At 32.7% G+C, this 18,292-nt stretch overlaps 1 protein-coding gene across 2 annotated transcripts; it reads left to right on the top strand.

The window, feature by feature from the left end:
• Positions 1 to 7,605: 7,605 nt before the first annotated feature.
• LOC127810858 (DUF21 domain-containing protein At4g14240-like) lies at positions 7,606 to 17,364 on the top strand. Of its 2 annotated transcripts, XM_052350430.1 has the most exons (13): positions 7,606 to 7,923; positions 9,115 to 9,191; positions 9,422 to 9,505; positions 9,661 to 9,774; positions 10,903 to 10,986; positions 11,184 to 11,255; positions 11,902 to 11,969; positions 12,117 to 12,204; positions 12,297 to 12,370; positions 12,460 to 12,835; positions 12,926 to 12,972; positions 13,062 to 13,146; positions 16,893 to 17,359. In XM_052350430.1, the coding sequence occupies exons 1-13, from the start codon at positions 7,692 to 7,694 to the stop codon at positions 17,007 to 17,009; spliced, it is 1,518 nt and encodes a 505-aa protein (XP_052206390.1). In that variant the 5' UTR covers positions 7,606 to 7,691; the 3' UTR covers positions 17,010 to 17,359. The 2 variants fall into 2 exon arrangements, 1 of the variants encoding a protein (XP_052206390.1); XR_008025599.1 differs by lacking the exons at positions 7,606 to 7,923; positions 9,115 to 9,191; positions 9,422 to 9,505; ... (7 more) ...; positions 12,926 to 12,972; positions 13,062 to 13,146 and adding an exon at positions 15,156 to 15,984 and having other exon boundaries at positions 16,893 to 17,364.
• The last annotated feature ends 928 nt before the right edge of the window (positions 17,365 to 18,292 follow it).

Below are 18,292 nucleotides of genomic sequence, written 5' to 3'. Positions count from 1 at the left end.
ATTCATTAGTGATAAAATGATTTTTAACGAATTTTTCAAGTAATGAAAAGTGTATATCTTGGAGGTGATAAAATCGCAAAATCCTAAGTTCCTATTAAAATCCAAATTCTACTTTTTTATTCTTATGGATTTTGATTTTTTAGATATTTTTATTGAATCCAAATAGGGGGTACTTTCTTATTTACATTTATGTATTAAAATAAATATAAGGTAAAATATAAATTAAACAAAATAAGGACATGTGGTGATGTTTTATGTGGTGATGTTTTGTATTAATCAAGTGTGCTTCTACATGTTATCTATTAAGTTTCCAGATTTTTCAAGAAGATAGTCGACTATGCTGTTTAGTGCTGTCGACTATGCATAAGGATAGTCGACTATGCTTGTTCAGTCTGTCGACTATATCTTGCATCTATCGACTATTTTTGCATCTGTCGACTATGTTTGTTCATGAATTTCAAAATTTTCTTTGTAAATTTTGATCCGTCGACTATGTAAAAGGATCTGTCGACTATGGGATTTTTTATGTTATAAGATAGTCGACTATGCTTTTCTGTCTGTTGACTATGGCTAGTTTTATTTGATAAAATAGTCGACTAACCTATTTTCTCTGTCGACTATGTGTTTCGCAGAAAGCTTCCAACGACTATTTTTTCAAATCCCAACGGCTCCAAACGGCTATATTTCTCTTCAACTTTGTGGGACACTTATATATACATGTCATGGATGATCAAGAGAAGGCTAATGGATGAGAACGAATTGAATTGAGCTTACATTTTATATTCATTTGTATTTACAGTGTTCTGTACTTTCATTGTTATACTTTTCTCTCCAAGGCTTCGTTCTATTATTGTTAATACATTCATTTAAGCCTTGTTTAATCTTGAGAGACATTGTAACTGAGAGATTCATCTCTTAGATTCTCTCATATTCTATATTTCTAAATTTTTCCTAACTTTGTGCTAGAAGACTTGCTCGTTGAAGCAAGTGGCTGTTTTTCCTAGCTAGGTGCTAGAGGCCTTGCTTGTATGAGCAAGAGGTTGTATTTCCTAGTCTTGGACTAGAGGACCTACTTGGTTTAAGTAGGGGATTTTAGTGGATGGTTTGAAAAATCCTTAGTGAGGAGCTAAGGTAGTGAATTAGGCTTGGTTAAGCCGAACCACTATAAATCCTTGTGTTTTCTTATACTTGTGTTCTTTGATATATTTATCTTTCCAAGCATTCCATTATTCCTCATCGGTTCTCATATTTATCTTTGTTCACTTGTCATTTTTATGGTTTACGCTTTAAAACTCTAAAACCTTAATCTGTATCAAAAAAAATTTTTTATTTTAAGTTCTATCATTTAAGTTTTTAAAATAACCAATTCACCCCCCCTCTTGGTGGGTGCCATAGAACCTACATGTTCTATCAATACTTTGCTTGCAAAAACCCTCTTGTTTCACCCCGAAACTACTTAATGGTTGTTTATCAGGCCCAATTTGACTCTTTTAAGGGTTTCGTTGACTTTTCAAAAGTCTCTTACAACAATTTGGTTTTTTCAGCTTAAATCATAACTGTATTTTAGCTATACCAAAAATCGTTTCTGATCCAATTTTTTTCAATGCCATAAATTATACCTCGAAATGCTCGTTAACACCATCTCATTTTCCTTGGACATCACGGCTCCAGAGCATTCCCTGTAGTCGTTTCGGTCATTCATAATGGTAAGAAATTACCCTTTAATCTCAATTTATCTATAAATTTTATTTTTGCCCCAAGATAATTTACTCTTGAATCATTTAGAAATTCTTGAGTATTACAGATGCCAGATAAATAGATATAGTTGATGAGGTGCTGTCGAAAAGAGAGATAAAGCTAAGGATATGCTAGCAAATTACCACGTTAGTGCGTTTATATATCACTTGCTAATTAGATGTTTAAATAAGTGATTTTGTAAAGTTCACTAGTATATTTAGAACCAAAAAAAGTTCCAGAGTTCCATAAAAAAAATAAAAGATAAAAGTTCAATGTAATAAATATGCTTTTAATCTGAGTTCAGAAACATATTTAGAATCATGACAAATTTAAAATTTCACAAAAAAAAAAAAAACACAAATATTAAGGCTCATAAAATATGTTTTGGCTATCAATCTGTCTTGTTAACTATTTCAGATGTAGAATGCATTAATCCCTTTTAGAAACATGCATTTTTTGATAAAATAGTAATAAATGATTGTATCAAAATAATATTGAAATGCTTTCTAAACTAAGATTCAGAATTATAAAGATAAGATTACAAAATATTTTAAGATTTTTATCAAATTATTTGTTAAATTTTTTGAAATGCATTAGATGACATATGTGTTATTTTTTCTTATGTGTAAGGTTCAAAATATACTTATCTTGAAAAAGTAAGAGATAAGCATATCTGAAAAATATTAAATAAAAAATTATGTGATTTTTTTTTTAAAACGCAAGATAAATTTAACAAATATATTAGAAATGACAAAAGTATGGAATGCTTTTCATATTTTAATTTTTTTGCTCCATATAAAGTGACATGATAATATTAAATTTAAAAAATATTTTTTTATCTAAAATATGTAGTTTATACTTTATATAATACATTTACGGGTTTTTATGTACACATTTATTTAAGCTTCCTTTGTCTAGGTATAAAATATTTTATATCTCCCTCTGTGTGTACATATATAAGTGTGTATACAAAAGTGTATGTATATGTGTGTGCATGTGACTGTATATATGTATATGTATATATTTATGAATAACTTAATATATATGATGATCTCTTAATAATTAAAAAATATAATATTCGATTCTTTAAGTGTAAAATATTAAAATTTGATATCTCAATTATTAAAAATTGTTGTTTTAACTTCTTAACGTAATCGAAAGTAAATAAAACTGTTATTTACATTACATATGATGCGTCACATAAAAAAAAAAATCATGACAGCAAAACACATTAGAGTAAACTTAATACATAAATATAATATTTGATTTCTTAATAATTAAAAATTTTGATATTTCATCCCTAATATGAAAAAAAAAGACTAAATTTGATTTAATAAATACCTACAAATTTCATAAAAAAGACATAATAAAAAAACCTAAAAAAATCTAAATTTCATAAAAAACCTAAAGATATTAAAAAAGCATAAATTTCATAAAAAGATCTAAAAAATTCATAAAAGGCCTACAAATATTTTTTTTAAAAAAAAACCTAAATTTCACAAATAAAAATCTTATAAAAAACCTTAAAATATTCAAAAAAATACATTTTTATAAAAAAATTAGGTCTTTTTTTGAATATTTTTATGTATTTTTTATGAAATTTAGATTTTTTTAAATATTTTTACATATTTTTTGTAAAATTTGTAGGTCTTTTATGAACTTTTGGTCTTTTTTATTATTTGTATGTCTCTTTTATGAAATTTAGATCTTTTTTAATATTTTTAATTTTTTAAATAAAATTTAGATATTTTTATCAATTTTTTTTTTTTCATTTCAAAGACTAAATGTCAAATTTTTAATTGTTAGAGAATCAAATGTCATGTTTATGTATTAAGCCTAATTTAATATGTCTAGCCAATATGACTTTTTTTATTATGACATGGCATCATACATGACGTAGATAGCCGTTATGTTTATTCTCAATCATGGTAAGGTAATAATTTTTAATAGTTAAAATATCAAATATTGATATTTTATATTTTAGGGATCAAATGTCATATTTTTTAATAATTGAAAGGCGGTCGTATCTATTAAGTCATTTATTTATATATATAGATATTTTGATGAAAGAAAAAATAATTTAGTTATTTTGGTATATATAGGAAAATGATTTTTGAATTTTGAATTGATAAATTATTTTATATTATTTAACATAAAATATATTTTTGTCAACAAAATAAAAAAATATATTTTATTAAAAAATATTTAATACCAAAACAAACGAAACCTTCATTTCTCTTTTATTTTGAAATGACTAAATTTTTTACAAACAAGTTTTGTTATTATGCACAGTATAGAAATGTTTTTACAAAACAAAATTATACAAATTAATTTTTGTGTAGCTAAATTTTTTGAATATTAGTTTATATATAAATTTTTATATGAACCGATGATTGAATCTTGAATCCAAGGCAATCTAGATTCAATCCAAGACGAACAAAATGAGGTTTGAAGGGTTAAATTTATCCAAAAACCCAACCCGATGTTATCTAAACAATGAATACCAAAGCCGGCCCTAACCTAGCCTACGCACACACCCATAGTTGGCTCATTTATTGTATAGTTTCTAGGCATGGTGACTAATTTGAGTATTAAATAATTAACCGAGAATTATATCACGTCCTTATTTTACATGAAAAATCAATTTAGATAAATTTTGACTCAAGAATTATTAAGCTTACCTTAAAATTAAGAAGAATTTAAAGAGAATATAACTGTAACACAAATCGGATAGCAATTGACTAAAATATTAGCTAGTTTGATTTTTTATTTTTTTCAATGCTATTCATATACCTAACTCTTAAGCATGTGACATTTTATTAATTGTTGGATTATATAATTTTTGTTTGAACATCTATTACCAAACTATCATTGCTAAATTGAGTTTTATACATTTTTCAACCAGTATTATTTTTTAGTATATCTTAATCCCTTTTTAAGACATTGTCACAAATCATCATTTGCAATATCATCATTAGTAATAGAATGATTGTCACAAATCATCATTAGTAATAGAATGACACCTACCTGTTAATTGGGATATGATGGGCCAATTCAATTTGTTGATTGTTTCACCCTAATTGTCATGAAAATACACACTGGTCCAATTGAATTTGTCCACTCTTGATTAAAAGATTCTTGTTCTTGGGACAAAGGGCAATGATATTTAATTATACTTTGGAACTTAAATTGAGGCCAACTTTAAGGCATAAGCCATGATCTATGCCTAGGCCCCCAAGAAGGAGGCCTAAAAAAAATTTCAAAAGCAAGTCCGCTCAAAAAGGAGGCCTGTTGTCCCAATTTTTATTTTTAAGTGACAATTGAAAAGAGAGAGGGAGAGAAATAATTATAAAAAATAAAAAATAAAATAAAAAAGTGAAGATGACGAAGGCCGTTGAGTGCTAAAAGCTAAACTTATTATAGTTTTCAAAATTCTCGAGTAATGGAAAAAATTAGTGACCGTTGGAGTGAAATTGCGAGTATAAAAAGTTTTTAGCAGTTTGAGTTTTAACCCTTTGTCCACTTCTCTCTTTTTATGATTTTTCTTTACAAATTATATTTTTTTACGAAATATTAGTGATGCTATAATCAATTTTTTTTTATATTTATCTTTCTGTTATTTTGATCTCAATATTAGAATTACTTGATAATGATAATTTGAAGAAAAAATGTTTAAATCTTGAAATTTTTCTTAAACATGGTATACTCTCATATATGGATAGTTTAGATTTATTTTTAGAATTAAAAGTTTTAAAAAAAATTATAACCATAGAAATAAAATCACCACTTGCGATATTAAATTTTATTATTTTTTAAATATATGTATAACTTATAGAATATTATTAACTATTCATGTTACTATAGATTTAGCAAAAAAAAGTTTTTCAAAATTAAAATTAATCAAATCTTATTTAAGTTCAACTATATCATTAGAAAAATTAAGTAATTTTGTTATATTATCAATTGAAAAATATTTACTTTTTAAATTATATTACAAAATTTTAATTAATGATTTTATATATCAAAAAGTAAGAAATTTTTTTTTTATTATTTTTTAAATGACCCTAAATTAGTAATGGCTCGGGCCCTGAACCCCTTGAGCTGGCCTGTCTAAATTGGTAGTCGTACAAGAAAATGTTTAATATGTTATTGCGTTGATTTTAGGACATGTTATTCATGAGATTTATTATAATTATAATAATTATTTTTTATGTTTAAAAAAATATAGTGAGTATTCTTAAATTTTAATATTATGTTATAATTTTTGTCATTAATTAATCCTCAGTTAAATATTTATAAATGACCAAACTAACCTTATATTTAAATATTTTATCCTCATTATTATATTCTTTTCTTCCTCTCATCTTTGAGTTTCTCGTTTGTTTCCTTTTTCTTTTAGTTGACAACGATGGTGTTATCTTTTTATTCTCTACAATATTCAAAAGTATGAGTTTATTGCAGATGAACCCAAATCATACTAATAATTGTTTTCTTTAATTGTATTTTTTAAATTAGATAGGAGATGAGTGAGAAAGAAAAGAAATATGAGAGAGATTGAATGGTAAAATGGTTATTTAATTCTTTTATTTATGTTGTAGCTTAACCTTTGGTGGTGAAAGAAATTCTTTCAAAAAAATACTACTTATTCATCTCGGATAAAAATAATGCTCTTTCTCCCAAACAAAGAAAGTTCTTTGGGAGAAAGTAGTCATTTTTGACAAAAGATGAAGTTCAGGAGAATAATGTTATTCTAAAGGAAATAAGTTCTCTTGCACAATTATTCTTCACAGAATAAACATCACACAATAATTCATTTGTTGAGTAATTTTCCTAGGAAAATAACAAATGAGACTCTTTTCTGGACAAGTCATACCATGTCATTTCCTCGTACAATGATAGCTCGCTTCACAAAGTGCTCATTCTCTTATAAGACTACTCCTATGAGGGATTTTTCACCAAGTGTAATTCGTGCTTAACCTAAGTTAACACTTTGCACCCCCTCAAGCATGCATACCACGTGTCCCATTGATCGATATTTAGAGGAGTATAGATACCCTCAACTGATCATTTTATAGATATTTTTTACAACCTTTCAACTTATCGCACATAATTACCCTACACCTACTTGTTCATCAAAAGGAATAACTTATACTCATTCTGAACAACTTGGCATGCTTGTTTATAGCATTCCTATGATTTTTTTTTACTTAAGCTCAAATGTATTGTGTGGGAGGAATCTTTGCTTGCCTTCTGATTGTGTACTACTTGCAACATCACTTTCTTAGATAATGAAACCACTTTTCCAGACAGTCACCATCATTATCCCGCTTCAATCTTATGCTATTTATTCAAATTCAACAACTGATCTCTTCTCTTAAATAGAGGCACAAATCCTCTCGAATAGTGGCCGAACTCTCCCCAAGCAGCAACCTTGTTGCTACTTTCTCCAAACTTCCAAACCAAGTTCCTTCTCTAACTCTACCTTAGTTTGGATTTCTCACTTTATAAATTTTAATTATTATATTTTAACTAACAATAATTTAACAACAATATTGGTTATTGTTACTTTTTTAAATATTAAGGATAATTTTTATAATTTACCCTTGATTTTAATAATACTACCAATTAAAACTATAAATGTAAAAGCATATTAGACATTTTGCACTAAAATATTTAAAGTGACATTTCTCATTGTAGTTTATATCAAGACATTCTCTAAAGATAAAAAAAATTATTTTAATTTTGTCCATACGCTGAAAAACAAATCTTTATTGCGAGACAAATCTCCCAAAATTATATTATAAAAGCAAGGCTACCCGAAAGTCGTTCACAATCACGTGTGCGCTCTACGTTGTTATGCGCATGCGTTCCAAAGCAAATCCGCCGTAGCCGCCTGATTCCGGGAAAATGCGTGTCTGGGAATAGCAAAACGAAATTGTCGGAGTGAGAGATTCATGGCGGGGATGCATGCGGTGGCGGTGGTGCGAATGATGGCGATGGAGGCGTCGGCTGGGGAAGAGATCGAGTTCGGAACGGCCTGGTGGTTTATGTACGCAGGGATCTCCTGCTTCCTGATCGTCTTCGCCGGAGTCATGTCCGGCCTTACCCTCGGTCTCATGTCCCTCGGCCGCGTCGAGCTCGAGATCCTCCAGCGCAGCGGCACCTCCGCCGAAATGCGCCAAGCAGGTGATACATATTATCACGAGGAATGATTTGCGCAACGGCAAACGATTTTTGATTTTTGGCTAATTAAGTTGCATGTGGATACGTCATTAGGTATAAATGAAAGCAGGGAAAATGAAAATGATGATTGAACCATGTTGTGGCTTAACTAATTGGAATGTAGTAACTATGAAGTATGAGCCGATTTTTGGAACAGAATTGCTTGGCTTGCGGTTAACATTGTTAGGTTAGGCTACGTTGTTGGAGTGATATATTTCCTAACAGAACAACATTACGGTTTGCGGAATGGTTGATAATCTTCTTTGAATTTCTGCAAAGTGTTAAACGCTTGTTCATTAACTGCAGAGTTCATCATTTTTCTTTCTTTTTTTTGGGGCGGGGGAGGGGGGTGGGGGTGTGAAAGAGTGCTAGAACTTAAATTCTTCATTGGATACTTAAATAAACAGTAATTTTGACAATAAACAGTGTCAATATGGTGCTATGATTTTCAATCCTTTGGTAATGTAGTCCAATCTGAGGAAACTTCAATGATCCGAGGCAGCTTACAGTACAAGAAAGCATGTTTTTATGTTTTACATCTATTGTAACGGATCAATCAGACAATTGAAGTGTAATTTTGTTTGAGTATGGGGCTGATACAACGGTAGGGTGAGGGAGTTCCTGTGCTTATACAGAAAAGAGGCAGTGTGAAGGAGGTTTGTGCTTATCTGAATAAAAATAGGCAGTGCGGAGGTGTGTGAAATGGTCCATGATGTCCTGTGCAATGGTTCTCATTTTAAAGTGTCAGTGGAGTGCTTGAATAAATATGGAAACTTCCATACTTAAATTGTTTTCTTTAATGCTGTTTAACTAGGATAACAATATGCTTATTTTGTAATAATGCTCAATCTTTTCTAAAACAACCACTCAAATTTCAGTGTGACATCGTGGAGCACAAATTCTCAAACTATGTGGCAATGTTCATAGTCAAGTATTAGATTTGTACATATATTAAAAAAGACTAGTTAGACACATGAGGTGCAATTTTGCGTGGTAAGAAGTTATAGTGTGAGGAAGGTTAAAAAGGAGATTACCAGAATGTTCTGTAGCATCAGGGTGTGATGTCACTTGAGGTATTGTGAGGGCTATCACTATTAGAATATTTCTTCAGGAATATTTAAGCCTGATGTTTTTATACAATCTTTCTGTATGCAGCTGCTATCCTGCCTGTGGTTCAGAAGCAACACCAGCTTCTAGTGACCTTGCTCCTCTGTAATGCAGGTTCCATGGAGGTAAGTGAATAGATATGTTTCTAGTGTGATAGGAGCACTCAATAGTCTGCAACTAAATGATAATGTGTTATGCCTCTTAGGGTTTCTGAATGAATTAACCTCGATAACATTATCCAGTTTGTTTCTACTGAAATTTCAGTTGATACCAACTTCACTGTTCTTTATATTTCTAATCCTACATTTGGAAGAATATTAATTTCCTTATTTTCCTTTCCCCTTGCAATTTGCAGGCACTTCCTATATATCTGGATAAGCTTTGCAATCAGTATGTTGCTATTCTGTTGTCTGTGACGTTTGTTTTAGCTTTTGGAGAGGTACACATCACAGCTTTTGTGTGCTTGTTTTTTTTCCCCCTTTCAGATATGAGGTACATTGAACTTTAAAAAGATTATTAAGATTATTAAGAGTCATAAATGTGAACTGAAATAGTGGAGAGATTTCAATTGCCCAGTTACCCTTCTGTTGTCAGGTTATTCCACAAGCAATATGCACAAGACATGGACTTGCTGTAGGTGCAAATTTTGTTTGGCTTGTGAAAATTTTGATGACAATTTGCTATCCAATTGCATATCCTATTGGAAAGGTATTTTCTACGATCTATAGACTACTGATCTGTAAGTCTATATTTGCATGTAAATGAGATTTTCCAGAAATTATTGACAAGAAAAAAGTGACAAACCTATTGATGAACTTATTCATAATTTGCCTCGTCAATAAGTTTTACTCTTTTTAGCTGTATATGATTTTTTCACACTTGCACTTCTTAATTGTAATTCATTTTATGGGTTTGAAATGATAGGAATTTGAGAAATTAATTAAATAGTACATCCTATGGCTGAGTCCCCAATGATTATAGAGAAAATAATTCTAGATTTTTCTCTTCATAGTACATTTCTGTTAGACACAAGTAAAATGAAATAAAGAAGGAATAAAATGGAAGCAGAAGAACCAATGGTTTTACCACCTGCTTTCACAGCCTAACTACATCTTCACATGTGTATATGACTATCTTAAGTGAAGTTGTGTCCTCTAGAAGCGACCAAGTACTCTAGTAATACATTTTGTAGAAGTAAAGATTGCCATAATTAAGAAGACCTGTTTACCTGGCTCCACATGGCACAAAGTGCTCAAACAATTTTAAGGGAATGCACGTGACAAGTTCACAGGGAACTGTAAGGTCCTGCCCACATTTTCAGTATTCCCCTCCGACTACCAGTGAGCATTGGTTAAATTCATCTTGAATTTTCCATTTCATTGGATTTTAATGGCATTGGTGAACTGGTGGTATGTAGGTGCCACATGAGGATCTTGACAGTCCCTTAATCAAGTGATGGCACGTGGGCTTTACATAAGAATGTATGGGGAACCACATATACCAACATCAGTGGCAAGGCAAATGGTAGTTGGAGATTTGATTGATTGAAAATGGGAACCACAGTTTGATTGGTGATTTTATGCCTTTTTTTAATGATATCTTTTGGTCCTAAAACCCAAATTTTTCTCCTTGTCTGCTTTTTTTAGTCATTGTTTGATTGTCTAAACCTTTATTTTACATAGTTTTGACTTCCTCATCTGTATGTGTAGTTTTCACTTCTCACGGGGGTCTCTTTATCTTAGTTTCTTACTGTGATAAATCACATGACTTGATCTTCTCCTTTTAAACTATTTAGTGATATTCTCTGGCATATCTGAGCTCTTTACGTCATTCCAGATTCTAGATTGTGTGTTGGGTCATGATGAGGCATTATTTAGACGGGCTCAGTTGAAAGCTCTTGTCTCCATCCACGGCCAGGAGGTAAACTGTATGCAACTATGCATATAAATTTTATACTTAAATGCTTCAATTTTAACATGGTCACTACTATGCAAAGCAGAAAAAAAAAAAAAAAAATACTAAACCTGTCAAATAATGCCACAATTTATCCTTGCTTTTGTTTATTTAATCGCCTTCCTTTCTCTTCTAGCTGAATATCATCCTGTTGTCATTTCTAGGCTGGTAAAGGTGGTGAACTCACGCATGATGAGACAACTATCATTAGTGGTGCACTAGACTTAACTGAAAAGGTATGAAGGACTGTGGAACTTTCATTATGATTTATGAAGTTTATCAATCAATTGGCTATCTATTTTTCTTCTTGCAATAGGAACTAGAGATTGCAGAGTTGAAACTATGACAAATAAGTTGTATTCTTGTTTTTATGTCTTATGCTGCTGTATTTTGCAACTAGAAAAGAATGAAAATAAGAGAGTTTTTTCTATAAAGCATTTGATCCCGACTTCATCTTGGTTCATTTTCTGTCAAATGTAAAGTTGAAAACTTTTGTGCCTTCTGAATAATTCTTCTTGCCTGTCCTTGGTGCTTTCTGAACTGAGTCTGTAGCTAGATTCTCAAAGCTTTACATTGCTACATGTTTCACCACTTGCCCCTTTATTTGCTTTTTTTTTTTTTTTTTCAAGCAATGCATTCAGAAAGTTCTCAAGTCAACCTTTGCTCTTCATTTGTAATTGCATCAACTGACCTTGTATTATTGTAAAATTTAAGAACTGATGATTTTCAAATTTCTTTAATGACTCTGAGTTGATTATGGAGCACATCAAAAGCCAAATTTCCATAATTTTGGCTCTGAAAAATTTGCAGTCCCAGATCTTAAAATGCAAGAAATTATTGAACTGTTATTAACCTCAAATTCTACCTTTTCTTTTTGAACAGACTGCTGAGGCAGCTATGACACCTATTGAGTCAACATTTTCTTTAGATGTGAACTCAAAATTGGACTGGTTAGTATTGCTCCTTCATATTTGTATTCATTTTGTTACTCTGACTTGTCTGTATGCATGTCTTCATTTTTAACAAGTTCCTAAGTTATTAGTGGAAGTAAATCCAGTAGCAGATGCATATTTGATTTTTAATTTTTCTTTTATCAGGGAAGTTATGGAAAATATTCTTGCTCGAGGTCATAGTCGAGTTCCTGTTTATTCTGGCAACCCAAAAAATATCATTGGACTTTTGCTGGTGGGGTTATAAGCTGAAACGATCATAAGCTTTGGATGTCATGCATTCTTTTAAATACTTTTCTCTAATTGTTATGCCTTGGTTGACATTAGGTAAAAAGTCTTCTCACGGTCCTACCAGAAAAAGAGACCCCTGTGAGTGCTGTTTCCATTCGAAGAATTCCGCGGTGTGCTTATTCATCCTTACATGTGCTTATATAAGCTTTTCCTGAAAACAATGAAACTGATGTGTTCATATGTGGAACACTTTCCTCAGAGTTCCTGCTGATATGCCTCTATATGACATATTGAATGAGTTTCAAAAGGGTAGCAGTCATATGGCAGCTGTAGCGAAGGCTAAAAGGAGAAAGAAAAATCCCCTATCACTTACTGAAGGATATACTGAAGAGGTGAGAATTTACAGTGCGGACACGGAGGTTAATATTCCTTTGCTATCAGAGAGAGATGAGAAATCAGAACGCTTTGTTGTTGACATTGATAAAGCTTCTAAGGCATCCACCATTAGTAAGAAAACCTTGTCTCAATATAATGATGCTGCAAGGAATGGCTTGCTTCATATGTCAGAGGATATTGAAGACAGTGAAATAATTGGAATCATCACCTTGGAAGATGTATTTGAAGAACTTCTCCAGGTGATCATCACTGTCAATTGATAATTCACTTACTCTCATGTATAGCTTCTTGAGTAAGTAAATGTATGGCGTTGGTTTTCTCACTGACAGGAGGAGATTCTAGATGAGACAGATGAATTTGTTGATGTACATAAAAGGTACTTGAACCCTTGAAAACTTGATGAGAATCTAGACAGTTGTTAAAAATGAAAGTACAGATATCCAGTTATGTTCTTTAATTTTGCAGGATAAGTGTGGCTGCAGCTGCAGCTGCTTCTTTAGCAGTGGGACGCAGCCCACCAGTCCGGCGGCTAAGTTGCTATAAGGGCACGGTAAGTGGATTTTGTTATGGATTCTTTTGTTTAGTCTCCCCCTGAGCACTTCTTCTTTGTCATAAGAATAGTTATGAAACATTTTGAGCATTGAAAATTAGAACAAGTAAATTTTTTCTTCATATTATAGTATATACCTGGATTTTCAGAATTTTTATCGTGTTAGGTTACTACTAGCTCCAAAATTTAGACTATAGAAAAAGGGGCTTCTCCCTTTATATCAAGTTTTACAACACTCCAGCTCACTGCAACCCAATTCTTTTGCACGTGGACTGGATAATAATCAAATCGAAATAATATGCACTAAGACAAAAAAAAGAGGGCACAACATGCATGAATTAGGGAAATAAACATATATAATGAGACTTGAACCCAACTCCTCTTTGAGTCAAAGTTCTGATATCATAAATCCCCACTAGTCCAAAAGCTTAAGCTGTTTGGAAAGGATCAATTATGTATATCAAAATCTCCAATACTGATGTAATGGAATGAGACTGTGGCACCATTTGGTACAAACAGTAAATAGGACCATGAGAACATTTTCCCTGTTTGCAGACACATAAAACTGTGAAAAATCTATTCACAGCTTTCATGCGCAGCAATTATGTATAACACTATTACAGAGATGCCTACATTATTTAGTTGCCGTAGTCACCTCATGGGCTTTTATCATTGAAAAGGTCTGGCATTTAATTCGGGTGCATTTAGCTCTGTGGAAGCATTCCTCATTGACATTTGAATCTTCAATTCCAGTTTCACTGTGTGCTTCATGGAATAGTTTTGTATTTGGAATTCAATTAAGGCATGAAATAGTTTTGTTTGGAGGGGAAGCGGAACTCAGATATGTCCATCAAATGTTGGATGGAAGTGTTTAATGCCTTTAACCTTGCCCATTTTACAGATTCTATCTCCAATACAAGTTATAATCATGAATATCTTAAAGTTTTTTGTCTTTAGTTAGCACGGACATATATGTATGTAGAAGTACAAACTGTACAAGCATAAATACCTCTCTGTTGAGTACATTAAGACAAGTTTGCTCATATGCTCTGTGGGTAAAAAAGAGAGATGTTATAGCTATGTGGGCAATACCGGGGGCATAAATGATGATAAATGAATTAAATTCTAGGAAAACATTATCATTCCTGTGTCATTATAAGATGCTTGGAAGTAAAATGTTTGATTAAATATATAAGCGTAAAAAAAAGAGTATGAAGTAATTCTGAAAATTCTGATATGCTTTGCTACTAATTTAAATTGTTTAAAATCACTTGCTTATTGACAAGAACATGGAAATTGGGTTTGTTCGGTTTATATCCACAATCAATCACATGTAATAAATCAACCACATTATGTTCGTAGTGTCGGCAAATTCCATTTTTGACAAAACCTACAGATATAATTTATTAAAAAAATTGCATTCATTTTCATTGAGCTGTATTTTTGTTAAATTTTGATCACAAGAAGGAAACCGATGAGGGGTATGATATTTGGAATTCAAGACCCATTGTTCACATAATACTAAGAAATGTTAGGATGAATATTATATTGTCTTTTCAGCTCAACATAGAACTTCAAAAGTTTTTGGTTAAAAATATCTTTTTGTCCTTTAACTCTCTCCGTTCAGTAACTTATGCCCCTTAAGTTGAGGAGAATTTATTGTGCCTCAAGTTATAAAAAAAAGACTTATTACATCTTTTAAATCGCAAAATTTTACGTGTGACGTAGATATATTTGGATAAAATTTTATATTAATATAATATATATTAATAAATTATATATAATTATTTTATTATTAAATATTAATTAATTATATATAATTATTTATCAAAATTTTATATTAATACATACACATACTATATATCTATGTTGGACGGAAATATAGAAGCGGACATTATTCTAAAAAAAAAAAAGATATAAAATAAATAAAATCTAAAATGAGAATAAAAAATATTTTAGAAACGGGAAAGGATGCTATGAGTTGTTTCTATGCAGAATAAATATATATATATAGTGCACAGTGATGGGGGCCGATACTGACGATGGAGGAGGCGGCGAAGAAGAGGATCGGGTTTTAGATAGGGGTTAAACCCGACTGATGAAATTGGGTTTCGTTGGCCAAGGCGAGACCCGTCAATCGGCGGCCGCGAGGAAGGTGAGCGGTCGTCGGCGGCGAGGAAGAAGGAAGGCGAGAGGTCGCCCACGCTGGGAATGAGGAAGGAGAAGAAGATGGGTGCTGTTGGTTCTGCCCGGTCGCCGGCGGTGAGGAAGGAGGAAGGCGGTCAGTGAGGAAGCAATCTGGAAGAAGAAGAAGAAGAAAAAGAAGAAGGCGGCGGCGGCCGCGGCAGTGTAAGGTGGGAAGGTAGAAACCCTAAGTGATGAAGGGGAAAGAAGATGATGGTGCTGCATTAATGCACCGCAACCACGCGTGAATCTCACTCGCGGGACAATAAGGTGCATGATGGGTTCAAAATTTACACTTGAGGGAGTGTAATAGGTCCCAACTTGGAATTTGAGGGGGCAATGCACAATTGCCCCCTCAAATTAAGGGGCATAAGTGGTTAAATAGGGTAAGTTCAGGAACTTATACCTGTTTTTAGCCAAAGCTTTTTGGCTGTGCCTCCCTGAGACAGGTCCCATCTTTCTGGCAGTATATGTTGTTGGTGCTTAATTGGTGTCTTGCAGAAACACACTTGGGTGCTGGCTTTTTGGTTGCTTCTGATAGGAGTGAAATTATGAATCACTGTTCTTTTAGTGAATTTTTTTTGGAAATTTGGGGAGAAGGTAAATACCTGTGCATCTAAGGTTGTCGCAACAATTTGGAGAGAAGATATGATGGTAAAATTTTCATCTAGATCCTCTTGAATGCTCTTAGAAAATGAAAAAGTTAGCTCTCTGAATTTCATTCCATTCAAATGGATTGTCAAAATGGACGTTTCAAACTAGTTTGACATAGCAACAGTGACTGCACTTCCAATTTTACCTGTATAATGTTATAATTTGGAAAACAACATGGATTTGCAACCCTTCAAATACTCTTGTTTCTAGTGAGATGAGAATCAGCTCAGTAAGATATCAACTAAAAGTTATGCCAAAGTGCTGAGAAGTGTATCAAGTTGAATGTTTCTATATTCTTCAATTTCACTCCAATTCCATATGTTTTACTTCGTTTCATGATTTGATCCACTCCTGAATGCTCTAAAAAGATCATTGGATAGCATACTCAATGCCTATGAAGTTGATGAAGCACAATTTAATTTCCTCCTGAGATTGCAACATAGGACAAAATACCAAGAGACTTCAATGCAATTCCAAAATTATGCCAAGCTCCAATAAATCAATTCCGTGGAATTGCAAGGATTAATAAATAAAAGGGGCTTGTTAAGAAAAAATAAAACAAATAAATGAGAGTTTCATGGTTTTGAGTTTATTATACCTTTAAAGAGTGAATGAATAGTAAAACTTATTCAACAGTGTGAGATTCAGATGAATCTGCCGTTGAGTGTCTAACGACTCTAATCTCATCCCCTGTTCAATTTTTCTCTATTTGAGATCCACGATGGCCAAAGTAGTGAAGGCAATGAGATGAGTATAAATGAATATCATAGGAAAGAATTAGTCTGTAAAAGTTTCCTGATAGGTTTTACGTCCATATCTTATTTCTGTACAGACTAAATCTCTCTCTCTCTCTCTCTTTTCTTGGTAACTAATTTCTTTCAAACAAACTAAAACTGTTAATTTCTCAGGGAGGACAAAGTAAGCAAGGACAGGCACAGGCAGTGAAGAAGTCTGCAGAGGAGGATCCATTTGCACCCAAGTTAACAGGAGAAGTTGGTGAGCCACTTCTTGAGAACAAGAGATGAATACAATTTCAGCCTAGACATTTAACTTTTTGGTTCCAATGAACCTGTTAAGACAGAAATCTGTTTATATTGCCAAAGAAAGTAAATTTATAGGTAGAGAAAAATAAAGCTTGCGCTGGGTAAAAATTTGGAATTTTGTTGCGCAAATTATGTATCTGCAGGTGTATTTTGCAATTGGTTGTAAATTTTTTGGAATTTCATTAGCAGATTATCTAAATCCACCACCATTTACACCTGGCCTTGTATATCAGGTGGTAACTCCAGTGCCTCTCAACATTAATCTCAGGTACTCAAAATCTTCTCCCTGCCTAACCAAGAGGTACTAGCTCATGCAGACATATATTGATAAACAACAACACATAATAAATAGAATCTTATATCACTTAGCAGCTTGCCTAATAGACCTCCGGATAATAGAGATTGAAGAGTTGCTAAGATATAAAAACTTCGATGAGTAGAAACAGATTTAGTATTTGACACGATACATAACCAATTTTTGTGCACCTAAACTAGGTTGTGTGGGTGGTAGTATCATATTTACAGTCTTTTTGTGTAACTTGCATCCATTTTACACATTATCTGGCTAATGCTTAATATTTCATTTAGTCTAATAACCATATTTCATGTAAAATGGCTTATCTCAGTTGCCAAGATATGTAAAACCCAGCTATATAAGATCAAATTCAGTTGCTGCATCACTGGCCTTATGCTGAGCAATTCCCCAATACAAAGAACTGAAACTCACCCCATCCCACTCTTAAAAGAAGAGCCATACTCATTCATCCCAAAGTAGTAGAGTCACCACGCACCTCCACATTATATAGAGCCGTGCTCTCTGCTCCTGTAGCAGCCTCGAACACCTCCGCCACCACCGGAACTTTATGATTCGTGTTGACGGCCAGTTTTCCACCATAAGGGTAGAGGGAGGTACTTGAATTCTGGTACTTAAAGATACAGAATCACAGGTCTTATAGAGGAAGAGGGAGGGTTTGTGTACAGACATGTGGGTGGGTGACAGGTGTTGCCCCATGATTGGGAATCCTGGAACAGCACGGCTGGGGCCAAGTGTTTTGGGAAGGTGACTCGGCAGACACGTCGGCTTGTCTGCCTGCTAAAATTCCATTGGAGAGGGACTTCCCGAATCTTGTTTAATATCACAGTATATAAGGCTGCCCTTTGTCTCTTAGAGGGCTCCATTTATTTGTCCCACTGCGTGGGAGATGCTAAACCAGGACATTAATCTCAGGGTGTGCGCATGGATTGTATGGCTAATTTTTCTTGCA

Source organism: Diospyros lotus, chromosome 10 (assembly GCF_014633365.1).
Source record: "Diospyros lotus cultivar Yz01 chromosome 10, ASM1463336v1, whole genome shotgun sequence".
Classification (NCBI taxonomy): Eukaryota; Viridiplantae; Streptophyta; class Magnoliopsida; order Ericales; family Ebenaceae; genus Diospyros; species Diospyros lotus.
The sequence above is the reverse complement of the archived record's forward strand: the minus strand, read 5'-3'. Positions and strand labels throughout refer to the sequence as shown.